The 18,354-nt window shown below is 35.7% G+C and overlaps 2 protein-coding genes across 2 annotated transcripts; both read right to left on the bottom strand.

The window, feature by feature from the left end:
- Positions 1 to 50: 50 nt before the first annotated feature.
- On the bottom strand, positions 51 to 9,187 carry LOC127788410 (serine/threonine-protein kinase BSK5-like). Its single transcript, XM_052316633.1, has 12 exons — positions 9,009 to 9,187; positions 8,666 to 8,882; positions 5,849 to 5,972; positions 5,536 to 5,756; positions 5,309 to 5,444; positions 4,794 to 4,927; positions 4,613 to 4,718; positions 4,222 to 4,307; positions 3,010 to 3,198; positions 2,044 to 2,208; positions 1,064 to 1,177; positions 51 to 493 (listed from the first exon to the last, which is right to left on the bottom strand). The coding sequence occupies exons 3-12, from the start codon at positions 5,928 to 5,930 to the stop codon at positions 251 to 253; spliced, it is 1,476 nt and encodes a 491-aa protein (XP_052172593.1). The 5' UTR covers positions 5,931 to 5,972; positions 8,666 to 8,882; positions 9,009 to 9,187; the 3' UTR covers positions 51 to 250.
- Positions 9,188 to 9,511: 324 nt separating this feature from the next.
- On the bottom strand, positions 9,512 to 17,058 carry LOC127788411 (phosphatidylinositol:ceramide inositolphosphotransferase 1-like). The gene is made up of 12 exons (XM_052316634.1): positions 16,560 to 17,058; positions 16,361 to 16,450; positions 15,654 to 15,740; positions 15,498 to 15,566; positions 15,164 to 15,244; positions 13,712 to 13,783; positions 13,540 to 13,600; positions 13,352 to 13,454; positions 10,875 to 10,970; positions 10,733 to 10,779; positions 10,532 to 10,644; positions 9,512 to 10,434 (listed from the first exon to the last, which is right to left on the bottom strand). The coding sequence occupies exons 1-12, from the start codon at positions 16,590 to 16,592 to the stop codon at positions 10,354 to 10,356; spliced, it is 933 nt and encodes a 310-aa protein (XP_052172594.1). The 5' UTR covers positions 16,593 to 17,058; the 3' UTR covers positions 9,512 to 10,353.
- Positions 17,059 to 18,354: the final 1,296 nt, after the last annotated feature.

Raw genomic sequence — 18,354 nt, 5'->3', positions numbered from 1 at the left:
ATGCCCAGTTGCAAGTAACACGACAGAAGCCCCTAGGAAGGACGGGAATGGATATGGCAATTGCAGAATTGCATATATAAAATCAGGAGGCCCTCAGATGAAGAGAGCATAAACAATAAAAATCAAGGCCAAAGAAGGAATATCTTTTGATGTAAGCCAAAAAGACCAAAATGGCAAAAGAGAACACCTTAAAATAGATACAAGAAACTAGAACAAATATTACAAAAAAGAAAGGTAAACCTATACAGTTTCAATTCTTGTTCCTTTTGGCTTCTAAGTTTGTGCCCTCTTTCAGAGATTCTTGGGCATCATTATCCATACCAAGAACGAAGAGGGCGGCAGCCTGAAGATAGAAGGCAGTTGGCCACTCAGGAGACACCACTTGGGCTTGCATAGCATCGCCGAGAGCTTCTTGCGGCATGTCGCTCATCAAATAAGTTAAGCAGCGCCTAGCATACACCGTTGGTGACACCATAGTCCCACCATCGATGAACTGCAAGGCACATTTGACATTAGTTTACAACTTTCATGGGAAACAAATGTGTAAACTTTAAGTTTGCAAATAATTAAAGATAAACTTTGGACAATCTCAAGGCCTCAGACAGCACACAGCAGTTCATCATCAGACAACTGTGCAGTCCAGAAACCCGAACGGGTAGTGATGCATAAAGCAGTAACAGGTGGTACTACAACTTGGGACACGCTATCCGGGGGTTCTTTTTGTTTTGGTTAAGTATATCTTGTACATCTGATCCCAGACATCGCACCAACTGGAGCCTCGTTGCTCAGGCTGCCCTATTATGACTTTTACAACTAGACTAGAGAACTTTTATTCATTTAAATGAAATATTTTTCATTGCTATCTAGTGTAAGAGAGGGTGGTTCATTCTTTTCTTTTATCTTTTTTCCTCCCTCTATATGGTAACTTCATTCTCATGCTTCTGTATGGTAACCACAATCACGCCCTTATTTCTTCTTTGTTTCTCTTTCCACCTTAATATTTTGGATCTTGGAGGGCTTGGTTTTGAAGTTTAAAAGATATTTAAATTAATGAAGTACTCACTTGTGTATAGCAATCAATTGCCGTCGCAAAGTCCTTGGCTCGGAATGCAGAATCCCCATGCTTCTTGGAATTCAAGGTCTCTTGCATTTGATTAGTCCACATTTGAAACGAAAGCTGCAAAGAGAGAATACTCCCATGACATTAGCAGTTAAGTTATTACTGTCTGTGGGTTGAGAAATGAAGCAACAAAAACTAGAGCATTCAGAAATGGAGAAATAACCCCTTCATAAACAATCATCTACAAGATCAAATAAATCACTTTCGCCTTTAGTAAATTTAATAAGGGCTAGAGTCATAGGGAATGAACAAAGAAATAATAATAATTCCTATAGTCTACTTTTCGGTCCTACATCACATGGTAGTCATTGACCGCTTTCAGGGCATTTTCAAGGCATATGAAGATTCAGTCAATTATGCATGAGGTCTCGCAAATTAACCCTTCAAATAGGTTTCATCAATAATAATCCCTTCATCAGCTATTCCCTCTTAACTTAGACAGGGGTGGGGAATATTGGATGAGGGGTATTCAACCTGAAAAGACTTTGAGATTGAAGAGTTCAACTCATTTCAAATATAGAAATAGTTTTTTTCTATTAGGGAGGTAGGGTTAAGATAAACTTGTTCAAAAGCCAGCCCACAGTCCCACTGACATCCTTCAATGCCAGCAAAGCTTACGTAAAAATGTAGAGCACCTGTTTCAAGGAGAAGCAAAAGAGCAGGAAGATTTCCCAAGTATTGGGAACATAGAGAAAAGGAAATAGGATATAAATCACGGGAAGTTCAAAAATATCATTTTCCAAGTTGTCCCGATGAAAAAGGGAGTGTCAAGATAGCAAGTTATTTAGGACTGAAAGAACATACATAGAGATACACTTGTTTCATACTGACATGAAGTAGAACATCTGATTACCCCAAAAATAAAAAATAAAAATAAATAAATAAACAGTAGAACATCCAATGTAGGTCCAGCAGTTACAAACCTCATTTGCAATCCCTTCATCATCCTTGTAACCAATCTTTTCCAATATTTCATGTATTGCAGTGAGATCCATTCTTAAGCAAGCTTCACCCATAGGTGTCAATAGCAATGGCTGTTTCGAGGATGCAGTTCCATGCGGAATACCCATCAAAACATATGATGGAACCTGATTGAATGCATTGATATGAGAAAGCAACTCATCACATCTTTAAGATAGTCACGTTTACTGCCAGTTTGGAAAAGGATATAGAAAATTGAGAAAGCAAAATATTTCCATCTTATCCTCCATACTTTCATTTGAAAGTTCTTTTTTTTTTAAATATCATGAAAGATGAGAAAAGCATGAACACTAATAATTCCCCCCTTCACAAACTATTTCACAGAAACAAGGACAAGCAGATTGTTAAACATAAGAAATTACTATTATTATTTTCCAATAAGTGAAGGATAAGAGGGGGATGACTGATGCTGGCAAGCCTGCCTGAAAGTGACTATAGCAACCTTTGCCCTCTAGGGCACTAACATAGAAAATCATTTTAATCATGGATAAAAAGGGTGTCCATGGTGCATGAAACTCCCTGCTTTGTGAGGGTAGGGGGAGGATTGCATTTGTAGGCAACAATTTCCCTCTTTTCTTTTTCTTTTTTCTTTTTAGCAAGGAGGCAGTTTTCACAACTCAAACCCATGACTAGAAGAGCAACCTTATTGTTGCTATCAAAGCTCGTCCCTTAGCATGAATAATAATAATTTTCTTTCCTTAAAGAACTCAAACAGGTAACACGAGGTAAAGTTCCCATAATGACATTCCCTTGGATTGAGTTCAAGACGCGATGTTATCATACAAAATGAATACTAAGAAGAAACGATAAGGATGGAGTAGAAAGCATTAAATTGTCAATTATGAAGATGCTGCTGAAATATGCAGCACAAGAGAAAAGAGGAGTGAAATCATCTATTCTGGGCATACCTCTGCTTCTTTCTGAAGAGACATAAGAGCAGTTACAAGAGACTTGGCATTTGGCCTCTCACGAGCTTCATACTGCAAACAGCGTGAAGCTAACCGCACCAACTCGGTTCCATCATCATTAGTGAAATGACCCTCTAAACACGAATCCATCAGCATCAGGAAATTCTTGCCACGAATCAGATCGAGTGCCTGCAAAACAAGGCATAAAGAAATTGCCATCTCAAACTTTGGTGCTCAATTAGTTCAAGTAAAAGCTTAATATTTCATTAGTATTCAGTAGCCAGTAATGAGAAGATAGTATGTAAAGAAAATTTCAAAGAATCAAGGACAACTAGAATATGAGGTTAGCAGGAAGACAGCATCATATATCATGTTGCATACAAGCACCTGTGACCTATCAAGAAGGATAAAAGCTACAGGCCCCTCTAACAAGTCAATGAAAAACAGGTAGCCTCTCTGATATTGCATAGAGTTACTGCTGCTAGTTGATGAAACAGTGTGTATTTTAGCCAATCTAATTGGAATCAAGTAAGAACTACAATCTTCTAAACCATCCATACATAAACACAAAAGCATCATTTTCGGTTGGGGATCCCCATATTTACAAACTTCCCCCAAGAAAACTGAGACCATGTAGAAGAGGAATCAGAACTTAGGTCTCTGCACAACCACCCACAGAGTTTTCCAAGCAAGGTAGTTACAACCTTCAATGATGCATATTTTAACCATTAACTCGAGCCCCAGCCCAGGGACCCGGGGGTGGGGAGGGGTGAGAGAGAGAGAGAGAGCATAAAGTACAAATTTTGTAAGGTGAATTTCATGACAACTTGGAGTTAGGACATATACCATACAATCTCTGCTACAACAACAAGAACATAAACAACACCAAACAATAATAACCATATCACCCAAAAATTTGGAAAAAAGTGGTACTATTTGAAGAAAAACAAGCTGTAATAATGTTGACCGTGTCCCTAGATGGTGTCTAGGCATGACTTTCAGAGGTCCTATGGAATAACTATTGGCAATGGTAGCAAACCTCAATTAAGTTGATCTGCCTTTTTTTTCTTTTTTCTAAGTCTTTCCTGGGTGACTGTGGTTACATGTGATTCATTAATGTATTTAGCCTGATCTCATAGCATTAACATCAACAGGGAATACGAGGAAAAAATATACATAAAATATAAAGCACTACAATGAAATGGAACCTACATGGCTTGGAGGAATATGTTTGCCACTCAGAAGATCCAGCAGCAAGGTTCCAAAGCTGTAAACTACGCTTTCTGGTGTCACTCTACCTGCCAAAAGTAGACATATCTTTCTGTTACTTTTTACCTTAAAAATTCAAGACCGGTATCCAGTCAACGATGGCAACAATAATGCACCACATTTGAATATTCATGAGACTTATTCCGATTCATTATAATATATAAGTGCAAGGGGCTAAACAGAAACATTCTCGGAGTTATTAGTTAACACCTCATGGACATGGTCAAGAGAGAGAACGCAATCTAGCAAGTCCATGAAATCACCAGCTCACAGAAAAATGATCTAGCTCTTACGGAAACAGACACACACCCATTACTAGGTACTAAGCACTGACCGGTTCTTAAGTACTCTGGTGGGGTGAAAGCCAAGTTTGTACTATAACTTTTTCCATCTCTGCTGTTTTTCATGAGGCCAAAGCAAGAAAGCCTAGGATTTCCCTCCTGTAGACAGCCAAAGTCAAGATAAGAATTATAGAAAAAAAATTAAAATAAGCAAAAGCACCTACACCATTTCACCTTATCAAACAGTACTCTGTAAGCATTGAGGTCATGATACAAAGCCCGCCCTTTACTACTGCAATATTCCAAAGCTTGTGCCAAATACAAAGCTACCCTCAACCTCATTGCCCATTTCATGGGCTGGTTCTCCCCTATGACAATTCAAAACAGATCAGAACAAAGCAAAAGATTATCACCAGAAGCTTAGAAAAACACTTCGGTTCAAAATCATGAGGCAGGTGATAATACACCACTATACATGGTAGTAAGTTGAACAAACTAAAACAGTGTAGCAATTTATCAAGTTCTTCTGCACAAGCTTAAATCAGATCTTTATTCCACATGTTATTGAACAGAAAAACTGAGTCCACAGCCAAAAGCCATCACATCTAGACCAAACGATAAATGCCATTATTGAAACAAACCAATTAATACAGCTCACTTTAGCTGTGCCTCTGCCATATACACTGCACATTTTCGGTAATATACAAAGAGAAAATCAATAATTAATCACAATTCACAAAGGAACTCACAGTGGAAGAGATGCCTGGCAAGTGTTTCATTGGGCATAAACTCAGCAACAAGCAGCCTCTCGTCCCCGTCGCAGCAACACCCGATCAGATTGGCCAAGCGTTCGCTCCTCAGATTCCCCACAGATCTTGCTTCGTCCTAGAACCACAAACCGATTCAAAAACAAAGCCAACAACTCAAAAACCCACAGTCTACTGTAATGAAGAATCGGAATTGGGCAGCAACGAACAGTGAATTGGCGAGAGTCGGGCCAAGCCATCTTGTGGAACCGCTTAACGGCGACCCACTTGTCGCTCTCAAGGCGCCCTTTGTAGACGACGTTGGGAGCTTTCTCGCCGTGCTCCGACACGATATTATCCGGAGAGAAGCCGTTCGTCGCGGCTTTGAGCTCCTCCAAGCTGAACTCCGTGAAGCTGGGGAACGAGTTTCGGTCGTTCTTGCCGCCATTTTCTGCGAAAATCATAGCAAAAATGATCTAAATTAGAAAGGAAGACGGTGTTTTTTAGTTTAGAAGGGTAGAGAGATAGAGAGAGAGAACTTGCCGAGGTCGGAGGATTCAAGGACAGAGGGTTTAAGGTGAGAATGCCACCAGCAGAGAGAGAACTTGGAGCAGCGGCCACCCATTGAGACGGAGAAAAAAGAGCCCTCTCTGCCTTAGCTCAAACTCTGAAACGGTGAGCAGTCAAAAGAAGCAATGGAGAGAGACAGAGAGAGAAGCGTCAATGTTTGAGTTCAAGTATGATAAAAAAAAGGAGCGAAAAAGGGGAATGATGGTTGGTGGAGGAGTGTCTGAGAGAGAGAGAGAGAGAGAGAGAGAGAGAAACTGTAGTAGAACTTTCACTGTGGAAGCCTTGCGCGAAAAAGATTTGCAGATCCAAAGGGATTTTTATTTTTTATTTTTTTTTTAATTCTTATGTATTCAAATGCCTTTGTACCATTTTTGCATACAATATTTAAGGGAAAGGTGGCCTCCATATAATAATAATAATTTAAGTTAATTTTAACATAATATTTAAAAATTAATTTTTATATTTTGATTGCGCTTAAGAGATTGATTGGACTTGTTAACAAATATTATAATAATAATGCCACTAAGTCTTTTTATCTTTTAAATTTTAACTAGTCATCGTAAGAGACCACAAATAGTAAAGATGCTCTCTCAAACCAAACTAAAATACCAAAGTGATAAAAGTCTTACATAAAAACGTTTTAACATTTTAACTATTTGGCCTCTCACATTAGTTATAAAAGCACGTTTAACCTCTCCTTCAAATAAATAAATGAAGTAACAAATTTAACCCCAAAAAAATGCACAAAAGTTCTTAAAAAAATAAAAACATATAGTTCTTAAATTGAAATGTTATAACAATGTAAGATGTTGCGATGGGGGTGAATGTAATTTGTTAGGAGCTTACATTCATTATACATATTTATATGAGTAGTATATATTATAGTATTAGTATACAAATGGGTTGTAAAGGACCCCCCTTCTTTCTCTCTCTCTCTCTCGTTTCAACGCGTGAAATTTGGTGATATATGCCAAAAGCAAGTAACAAAGTTGCGAGTTCAAACTAACACTTATGTTGCACAGAAATAGAAATGAAAAATATTTTTGATAAGAAACGAAAACGTGAAAATGGACATTTTTTTAAAAAAATAAGCATAAATAAGATTTCAAAACAGAAATAAGAAACGTTTCGAAAACAAAAAAATAATTTCTATAAAATATTTTCGTACAACACAGACTAACACGATTATTCATTTCAGAAATTCAAATGGAAGCGAGGCCGTGGTGAGTACGGAGCAGAGTACACAAAAAATGAAAAAACAGTTCGACCTTAGCTAGTACTAGCACACAAAAGGCGACTGTATGGATACTCATTCATCAGCAATCAGCAATGTCAAATAAAGGGTCTCGCCCCACCTCATGCATTCATCGTGGTCTCTATATTATATATATATATATATACCGTACAAAATGATGATATGACTTACCATATTTTTTTTTTTTTGTAATTACATTTTGAACCCATAAATATTTTTGTAACCCCAAGATTTTACAATTCTATTTTTCTAAAAAATAATTGCTAAAAATGTTAAACTGAAGTTATTTAGCTTGTACTTCGTAGTGTAAAATTACTTTTCCATCCTCGTCCTTAAAATAGGGGATTGGTGGGAAGAAAATTCCGCCGGAATCAGCTGCGAGGGTCAATTCGGTCAACAAAAAAAAAATAAACTATTGCACGAGGGAATGGATAAAGGCAAGACAAGGTGGGAAAATAACAACTCCCCTAAAATATTAAACAAAAACGAACAACGGATTTGGACTGGGTCAAGGTCAAACAAATTGAACTCCGTGGCTGATTTATTAGTGGGTTTTGAGCATTTTTGGGCAGTGATTTGATTTAATTATCTATCAAAATATGTAAGCTAATATGGGACAAATAACATATTAAACTTTTATTTTATTATTATATATACAAAAGATTGACTATACATATCAATTATTTCAAATTATGATTGAATTCCCCATAAGGCCCTTTGGACTTGTATTATTCTGAAAAGAGTCTTTCACTAATCGTTTGTTAGGTAGTCGTTAAATTCTATAGTGTTGTAATAAGCTAACATGGGACGCCGAAAGAAAAGGCAAAGTGGGGAGAAAGAATGAATGATGGTCTTTGAACAAAAGAATGAATTGATCCAAATGGGCCCTCCGTCTAATAGCATATGTACACAAAGATTTGGGACACCATGCCGGAACACAAGCATGCCCAGATGATCATTAAAACCAAGCAGCAGGGCTATTCTTCCTTTATGTGACAAAGAGAGAGGTGTAATTATTGCTACCACCCATACAGGGCTCAATTTGACCCCTCCTTAATACAGCAAAAAAAGTGGGCATCCCAAAGGGAAAGGTGCTTCTTGTGCAGACATACCCTCATCATGCTAATGAATTCCATTCCCCCCCTCCTTTCTCAGACATGGACATGCCCTCTCTCTCTCTCTCTCTCTCTCTCTCTCTCTCTCTCTCTATATATATATATATATGTGTGTGTGTGTGTGTGTGTGTGTGTGTGTGTGTATGTATAGAGATATATGCTGAAATGGTGCCAGCAGCAGCAATGGGGACTTTTGTCAAACAGGTGGGGCACACGCACTTATTATACTAGGATGGAAAGGAAGGGGAAGGAGGCAAATTGGCTGTCGAGGGTATTGAGCATCAACAGAAGCACACTAAAGGAATGGTCACATGGGTAAGCAAAACTAGCTGTACACCAACCCCATATGAACAATTATAATCAAGAGAACAAAAGAGCAAATCATGCAGACATATTCCACTGTTCATCCATTCTTTTTACCTGTTTGTGATGTCACCATCTCCAGTTCCTGATGAGGCCTCGGCCCAGTCAGCTTGCGAACATTATCTGGACTGGATCCTCCCCCTTTGTCCTTCAAATGATATTCAAAGCTCAAATTCTTCGCGCATTATGTGCAACTCATTAGAATTTGTGAGGTGGGTCTTTATCCAAACAGTTGGCGGGCAGTTTCTCGCCTCTAACATGATGGGTTTGCGAACTGAAACCAGGTCGGATTAATGTCAGCTTACTTGGTTTCACACCAACTCAGAATCATTCCCACTAGAAGATGAGTCTGTCCACAGATTCGATCAGCAATCTTATGGAAAAATATTATTTTGAGTACCTGGCTCTGCAAACCCAGTTGGATGAGATTAAGCTGAGGTTGCAGCCTCGGCAGTTAGTCAAATTCCAGCGATTTGATGAGTAACTGACACATCTTTGGTTTCAAATTCTCAATCAATATGAGTAGCAGTTTAACATGGGCTTTTTTTAATTTTTCTCAAAGCGGGTATCTCAATATTCTCGCACAAATCGGAGTCAATTCTACTTTATTTCGACCTTATTATTATTAATAATTTGAAAGACTTCACATTTACCGTAATATTATTGTATTCATCAGCGTTCGTATTTTACAAATGTTTTGTAAAAACCAGTGCTTTTTCCAGGTCTACTTCCATTATCCTCCACTATTTTAATTTATTTATTAAATAGTCACATACTTTTTGCCACTATGCTTGCCTTGTGCTTCACAGGATTCATAATCAGTTGGCCGACACCTAACCATGTGAAAGTGTCAAACCAGTGTTCACACTAGGCATCTTAACAAGAAAAATCTTAAACCAATACTGCACCAGAGGACCCCGACAAACAAAACACTAAGATAAAGTAATCAATCCACAAAACATTCAGCATTAGGACATTTTCCAACACAATGGACCTGGCCTCAAGTCCTTTTTACAGTTTTAACTCCAATGTCAGGGCACATGGGCTGATTTGAAATGTTATTCGTGAATGGAATTCATCTCTCTTCAAACTTGTCCAATTCCATAAGTTACGGTGGAATTTTCCAGTTAAAAAGAAGCATGTGGAGCCAATTGGTTTGTCCAGCTTAAAACCGAAATCTGCCCGGCATAATGAGGAAGATATCCCTAGATATCAGCTACAAACTTGCGAGCTTCACATGGCACAGAAGTTGGCATGATCTATGTCCGTGAAAGAGAAGCCATTTGAAGTATTGTGCATTCCCCGTATTCCCATGTGAGCTAGCTAAGGGGTTGTTTCTATTTTAAAAGGAAGCTTCTCTAAAAGATGCAATTTACAACTCTGGTGGGTGGCAGGTTACAGACGAGCAGGAAGCAGCCATAATTGCTTCGAGTAGAAATATCCAGTTGGACCTCATCTTGGTGTCCCTAATTGTCCACATTTTTTTTTTTTATGAAATTAACAGGAAGTAGAAACTCCTCAAAAACAACAATTACAAACTGCACTACAAGGTGGGTATTTGATTTAAAGCAATAGAAGCAGTGCAATGACCGACTCCGTCAGCCATGAACAGCAATCAACCAAACAAGCAGGGGCGGCCCAATTTTGATACCCACCAGAATACACAAACCAGGTTTAGCCGAAAGGGAGCTGGGGACTTCTATAAGCCTGAAGTGCTGGTATCCCAGAACAAGCAGCTTGTGTCTCTACGCCCCATTCATTGCCAATTCAACATGGACTGTTTTGCCGTCTTCCAGTATCTTACCATTGACTGGAGTTCTGAACCTCTGGATGAAAACGACAGTAAACAATATTGGTACCGTAATAGCAGACAAAAAAGATCAACCAAACAAGGAGGTATAAAAAATTATTAAATCGTTATACCCGATCTAGAGGATCTCCAGAATTCCCATTTAAGAGTTTGTGATTCTCTTCTTTAGTCCGTCCATCCTTGCTCAGTGGTAGCAACAATGCAGCATTAGTGCGGTCAGGCAGTTCTGCACGTAAACACTCCAGGTCAGTCCCGTTGAAAGTATGCAGCCAAAGTTAATGATTGAAATGTAGAAAGGAGTTGTAAATGTTAACCTGGCAACTTATTGTCAACAAAGAACACCGCCAAATTCACAGTATACCTACAAGCAAATTACATGGAACTTTGTCAGAGAAATATCAGATACACGTGGGTTCTTCATTAATGTAAAAGGAACTTGAAATCATATTGCTCTACCATGCTACAATAACATCAACAGTGTAATGCTTGCGTGATGCTACAATCAATAAGCTCTGGATCACAACAATTAACCAAGCACACAGCTTAATGGACCTGCATTCCAAAATTTATGACATCAGAGGACAAGAAAAAACTATGCATCATAGAAGAAAGAAAACTGCTCTGAAGCTCAAGGACAAGTAAATATTTTTTTCCACAACATTTCTGGAGAATTGACTAGCAAAGTTTGATTCATGTTTGTCACCAAAATATTCAGCCATAGAAAGCTAAACTCCTTCATGCTTGTGTTTTCATTTTCTTTTGATTAATATTTGTGTTTCATCATTTCAACAAGTTTCCAAACAAATAACTAGTCATCAAATTTTATTTTTTTTTAAAGATGCTCTTTCAATTGCCACAAAAAACAGTAACCAAAAAGTTCACCTACGCAAATGGTACTTCACAAATTCTATCTCATTCTTGTTCACTGTGCAGTGTGCACATCCAAGTTAAGCTATGATTAAATGTTTAAACCGTGCAAGTTAGGCAAGAATCTATCAACCACAATACATATGCATGCACACATGAAGGAATTTTGGAAGAACAAACCTAATTACAGTTGCCAAAATTCAAATCCTGTCATTGCTATGTGTGATAATTAATATTGAAAAAAGAAGTTTTCCAGGAAAACTTGATTTAGGAAAAGGAGCAAGAGCATGGAAAACAAAATCTAGAGTAAGGCCTTCAATCCAAATTGTTAGCCTTTAGTTGAAAACCATGTACAACACAACCAACATAGCAAGATCTACGTGTTCAAGGAACAGTTCACAGTATATGAAGTCAACTAAACAATGTTCTTTCAAATTTTGAAAGAATGTGTTGAAATTGCAACCTGAACATGATCCTAGTAAATCTGGGTAGACCTGTATGATGAGATATTTTATTATGCATACGACTCCTAATCTATGTTGAAAAACTCTGAATTAGTTGGCAATAGCGAATTTACCAAAGAGAATGGACCGAATTTTAAACATTTGAACTTTAGCAATGTTGAGATGTACATGAACAAGAGAATTAGATGAATCTTTCAATTTGATACATATCATGTGATGCTAGTTGGAATACAAATCATTCTAACACATAAAACAAGAACAAGAAATAACTAGATCTGCTACTTGAAAATCAGGGCATGGCTGGGCAGCCAACTGTAGATTGCTATTTGAATATGAGTAATGCTACATTCCCCCTTTAAGCTACCTTCTAGGCTACCCATATAATATTTTAATATTTCCCCCCTCCCCCACTCACTCTCTCTCAACAGACTTTCTCTCCCTCTCACGACCCCCCCCCCCCAATGACTCTCTCTTCCTTAGCCAATTTTTCCCTCTCCCTCACTTCCCCTTATCTATCTTAAATTTTCTCTTTTTATCTCATTAATTAAACATATCAAATTAATTAAATATTTAAATTATAAAATTAAATAATAATATATTTATAATATATATTTTCTGTGAGTAATATTAAATTTTTGTAACTTAATAAATTAAATTAGTGATCAATCTTTATTTGATCTTATGTTTTACTTTATTATTTTATAACAGACAAATTACATCTTTAAAAAAAATAAAATTTAAGTTTTTATTAACATTTTCTTCACTTCACTACTAGTTGAATTATAAACTCAAAGTGTTGTAATTCTCAACACTACAGCCAATAAAAGAGAAAAAAATCAATAATTAAACTAATTTATTATAATTATTAAATTTATAATATAATTACATTTTTTTAAAATAAATATTAATTTTATTTTTCTTTTATCCGAAACAACTTTTTGTATAAAATAATCATATCAAGATGTAATTTGTTTGTTCTAAAATAATAAAGTAAAACATAGGATCAAATGAAGATTAATCAAATAATTTAATTTATTAAGTTATAAAAATTTAATATCACTAACAAAGAATATGTATTATAAATATATTATTATTTAATTTTATAATTTAAATATTTAATTAATTTGATAGATTTAATTAATGAGAAAAAAAGAGGAGAGTTAATTAGATGTGTTTAATTAATGAGATATATGGGGGAGGGGGTGTTGGTTAGAGCAAGTGAAGGAGGGGAAAAATTGACTAAGGAAGAGAGAGTCACGAGGGGGGGGGGGGGGGGGGGGGGGGGGGCTGAGAGGGAGAGAAAGTCTGAGAGAGAGTGAGTGGGGGAGGGGGGAAATATTAAAAAATTACATGGGTAGCCCATAAGGTAGCCCAAAGGGGGAATATAGCATTACTCTTTGAATATAAGCTATTTCTGGTACAATTTTATGTCAAGAATAAGAACTCTAATAAAATAGTTTATTTTTCTCCAATCATAATCACAATGTAAATATATTCTATCAAACTACAGCAATATTATTTGAGAAACAATCATGAATAGTCCCCTATTTACCATAGCAGACAGGGCTAGAAAGTTTAAATTTATTTTCGGTTAACTCTCACCTCTGCATGCCATATTTCTGATATGTACGCACAAATACAAGAGAGAAGATCATGTGAGATGAAAATATCAAGTCCCCACAACCATATAATACACCCCGAGGAACTGCATATCAAACAAGCATGCTAAAATATTAATGAGAAGTCAATCAAAGGGCAAAAAAGGCAAGGACACAGTAACAGTAACTCACAATTAATTAGTAGTACTTCAAATACACTCTGTGGAGGAGGTAGCCTGGCAAGTTTTGAGCCCTGCAGTACAAGTACCAGTTTATAGTGCAAGCGTATATGTAATAAGACAAAGGTTCTCTACACTTCAATATACCTCAAAAAACAAAATGGTATGGAACTTATTGATTTTACCTCACGGCAATGGTAATTCGGGCCAGGAAGCTGAGTAGAATAAAATGTTATAATCCGAAGAATTTGACACACCTGAAAGGGAAAAAAAATTAAGAAACAAAAAGTGTCATATGGATGTTTACACGTTACTCGTTACCTTCATTTCACAAAAGGCGAATATGTTTCAATCAGAGTAGATAGGCAGTCAATAAAACCCACCCTCCAGCAATACACTATAATGCAGAAGTCTAATTTCAATTATAAAAAATTTCATCCCCATTAGCTTGCCATGTATAATGACTCTTAATCGTTATTGTTGGCTGATTGAAAAAGCATAAATGGTTAAAAGATGTACCAGAGAAAGAACATTTGCAAGATATATAGGTGGCACCACCTTAGTACCGTTGAAAACATATTCAGGTTGTTACTTATCAAAAAGAAAATGAATACAATCATGAAAAGATATAATACAAAATGTGGACGTATAGATTTTCGGTTAGGACTTATAACTTGTATTCCACATTACAATGTTGATTTGCCATTAAGATGAATTACTCAAAATCTCATATTACATGTAGAAATATTGATTGAAGGAGATTAATGTCAGGATTGCTTCTTCACAAAAATGGGCTACAATATGCACTTCAGTTTAAATCAGTCTTTTGACAAGGTTGCATGCTCATAAAATTAAGAACCTTCTGCTTTTAAAAAGGATAACCTTTTCAGTATCTACACAACCAACAGTAAGGACTACTTTGGCATCTCACAGAAGAAAAACTTAAAAACATTAGGTCTTTAACGCATACAAAAGCTTTTGGATGATCTTCACATTAGTATTTAAGCCATGTAGGAAGGAATCCATTCTATTTACAGTTTGTGGACGAAGGTTTTTTAACAATTAAATGGTAGCCTCTTCAATTTTTTTACCAACAATTTGACTCCAAGTTAACATATTAGTTGAGTCAAAGTTGCCAACAATGTGCCAATGAAATGTGGGTAAAGTCAATCTTCTCATAGGACGTCAAAAGTCTACTTGAATAGTTTATTCAATCATGAATTGCAACATCAGAACTGAAGGTTCTATGATAAGCCTAGGACTTGACAGACAATTTGAAAGAAAAATTCATATACAACATTAATAAATGAATAAGCACGTGCTTGAACATTAGAAATTCCCATTCTCCATCTGCTAAAAGAAAATGTAATAGACTCAAAATTTATCCACATGACAAACAACCATGCTATTGAACAGAACAAAATGGTTTATAAACACAATGTTAAAAATAATCAAAAGTTAACAATAATTCCTCAGGAATTTCAGAACATTTTTTGTTATTGGCAGGTTTATAACTTCATATCCTACTAACTTATCCTCATGCAACTCGTGTAAGTCCAATTCCTAACCATCACAAGCCAGAAAAAATTTCCCTGAATGAAAAACAATGATACAAACACACAAAAACAAGCACTTACAACTAGAAATGTCAGAACCCTGCACCACAATAGAACCGTGTAGATCCTTTTGCTCTTGAAAATGAAAGGATGGAAAGTCCACTGCAACAGAACATAACAGATATGAGGCAAACAAATGACTGTAGAACTATTTCAATGCAGAGAAAAAGAGAAATACTTATCATGTACACATAAAAATTTAGCCATTGTTTGCATTTAGTGTTTTGTCAGTTCCAGAACCAAAATTCTGTTTTAACAGAACATAGTCTACATGAATTGCTCCCCAGCTAGAAAGTGATGGGAATATTTTTTCCATCGACGGTAAATTGTGGGAGAGAAAGGATTTGGAACTTACCAAGACAAAAGATAGAAAGATGAAGGTGAACACAGTCTCACTGATGTAAGCATTGTCTTGCCCAAGTTCCTTTATTCACAGAAGTCCAAAATATAAGAAGTGCGCATTATATAAAGAAAGCCCAAAAGAAAAAGAAACTATAGAAAAGATACATACAGGAAGGAGAAAGAAGCCAACATCCTGAAGAGTTGGTCCAGGCCGATGCAGATAATGGACTCCTCGAGCAGCCAAACCATGGAAGTACTGAAGAAATAAGATAAGTTTATTTCACATCTTAGGCATCTCAAACAACATATACCAGGGAAAACAAAGAAAACAGAAACATAAATAGAAATATTAATTATGTCTATGAAAACAAGTTGAGTAGCACTTTTAAATTTCAGCAGAAAAAAGAAAAAATAAATCAAGCTTCCCTGTTCGAATGCTGGGGAATAGTAAAAGGAAAAATACAATGGCCAAAAGAGTCGCGGATTTTGAACTAAACCAAAGGTCATATTGCATCATTGCCCAGGATACTAAATTTATTTAAAATAAAAAGAAAAAAAACGTGGAGTCGAGATTTAAATCGAACACAAAAAGTTTGAACAGATTATCAGCTACTGAATTGATCAAATAATCCAAGAGAAACCAATAAAAAGGAAAACACAAGGCAATCCCATAACTTAGCCCTATAAGATTTGAATTCGAAGAAGAAGAAACCAAAACAAGAACACCGCATCTAGCAAAACCATAAAAAAAAAAAAGAAAAGAGCGCCGCAGCTTTCAAAAGAAACAGTCAAGTAGAGAAAAAAGAATCAGACGCTTGAAAAACAAAAGAGCTATTATGTTAGAAAATGGTATAAAAGGAAAAACAATTATAAAACCTGAAAGATTAGCCCCGCGAGAAGATACTTCCAGTTTTCGACAAGAAGGTTGATTTCTGTAATTATTTCTGCACAAATTCTCTTCCATAGCTTCTCACCAGAAAACAAACGAAATCAATCGCCAGCCACAGAACAGCAAAGCGAAGAAAGAACTTGCTTTGCGCGCGAATCAACAGCAAAACAAAAGGGAAAAACAAACCTTTGAAGCCTCGCGACCAATATAAAGCGACATCTTCTTCGAGTGGGACAACCAGTGCCATATTACATCACAAACCACCAGTTAAGGTCAACATCATTCATCACAAATCTCACGAACACCGGAGCTCTCCTCAAATTTCGCGCATTAATTTCAACTTCAACAGGATCAAGTCTTATCAACCAAATCAGATCCCTCCACAGCCCACCAAATTTCACTCAACCGAAGATCTCAACCACCAATGCCGGGAGATTCGCCAAGGCAACGAAGAATCTGCGATTGCCGACCTCCAAATCGCCAGGCAATGACTACTGAAGGAAGATTCGGCGCAACGAATCTACAGTCCTCCCGCTTTCTCTCACCAAATCTTCCAAACTTTCTCGAGCTAGCACTCTGATTTTCCCTCACTTTATTCTCTCTTCCTATCGCTGAGTTGGCTCGTAGGTCTGCCGAACCTCAGAAATACAGTTGAGAGAGAGAGAGAGAGAGAGAGAGAGAGAACGCAAAGGCAAACGGAAGGGCCTTTTATAAGAACGAGAAACCAACCAGAGAAAGACAAAAGGGACCGAGAAACAGAAGAAAAAAGAAAAGGAAAGGTGACTTGCATTTGAAAAGGATTATTATTATTATTATTATTATTATAAATGCTGTGTTATATATATATGCAACAAATTTGGTAGATTTCTTTGGAAAACAACAAAATAAGGGAATTATTAATCCGATCGATATATATATATATATATATGATTATTGATCATTTTTCCTTTCTCTTCGGCATTTAATTTTTTATTATTATTTTCAAAATTTGAGGGCGCCATTATCATCAAATCACATTCATAATGAGGGTGGCCAAAATAAATAGCATTAACTCTTCAAATTATGAGGCTCTAAATTGTTACGTCCCCTCCGGCCTCAGCCTGCCCTGCCCTGCCCTGTCCGCTGCCCCATAATTTTTGCTCTTAATTTTTTTTTATACTTTTTTATGTCAAGAAACGCCTTTCCAGAATTTTTAATTATTCAATTTTTTTTTACTTGTATTTTAACTTGACGTTAGTTTTTATTAAAAAATTTATTAAATACTGACATCATTCACCCACCTTCATAATTTTTAGGTGTAATACGTACGGTATTTTTTTAATAATTAAAAAATATAATATTTAATATAAAATATTAAAATTTGATATCTCAATTTTTAAAATTATCATTTTAAATTTTTATAGTGATTGAGAATAAATAAAACCATTATTTATATCACTTAAAATATTATGTCACGTAAAAATAAAAGTTACACTAGCAAGATATATTATATTAAACTTAATATATAAATATGTCATTTAATTCTTTAATAATTAAAAATTTTGATATTTGATCTCTAATATTTAAAAAAAAACAAATTTGATTAAAAAATATCTACATTTCATAAAAAAAGAACCTAAATTTTTCATAAGAAATACTTAAATATATTTATAAAAAAAAAGACTTAAATTTCATAAAAAGATCTAAAAATTTTATAAAAAATCTAAAAATAATTCAAAAAATACCTAAATTTCATTAAAAATAATTAAAATTATTAAAAAAGACCTAATTCATAAAAAAAACCTAAAATTTTCATAAAAAAAGACTTGAAAATAATAAAAATGACCTAAATTGCATAAAATACCCAAATTTTCATTAAAAATACCTAAATTTCATAAAGAATACCTAAAACTTCATTTAAAAAATGTAAAAATATTCAAAAATACCTAAATTTCATAAAAAGATCCAAAAATTTCATAAAGAAAGACCTAAACATATTCAA

This window comes from Diospyros lotus, chromosome 13 (genome assembly GCF_014633365.1).
Source record: "Diospyros lotus cultivar Yz01 chromosome 13, ASM1463336v1, whole genome shotgun sequence".
Taxonomy (NCBI): Eukaryota; Viridiplantae; Streptophyta; class Magnoliopsida; order Ericales; family Ebenaceae; genus Diospyros; species Diospyros lotus.
The sequence above is the reverse complement of the archived record's forward strand: the minus strand, read 5'-3'. Positions and strand labels throughout refer to the sequence as shown.

Excerpts from the sequence above, each read along its gene's own strand:
- LOC127788411 (XM_052316634.1), bottom strand. The coding sequence starts at position 16,592 with ATGTCGCTTTATATTGGTCGCGAGGCTTCAAAG. Across the intron at positions 15,741-16,360 it reads TCGCGGGGCTAATCTTTCAG|TACTTCCATGGTTTGGCTGC; the intron begins GTTTTATAATTG and ends TTATTTCTTCAG. Across the intron at positions 13,784-15,163 it reads GGGTTCTGACATTTCTAGTT|GTGTGTCAAATTCTTCGGAT; the intron begins GTAAGTGCTTGT and ends TTTCCCTTTCAG.
- LOC127788410 (XM_052316633.1), bottom strand. The coding sequence starts at position 5,930 with ATGGGTGGCCGCTGCTCCAAGTTCTCTCTCTGCTGGTGGCATTCTCAC. Across the intron at positions 5,445-5,535 it reads CCGACTCTCGCCAATTCACT|GACGAAGCAAGATCTGTGGG; the intron begins GTTCGTTGCTGC and ends TTGTGGTTCTAG. Across the intron at positions 4,928-5,308 it reads TGCCAGGCATCTCTTCCACT|GGGAGAACCAGCCCATGAAA; the intron begins GTGAGTTCCTTT and ends GAATTGTCATAG.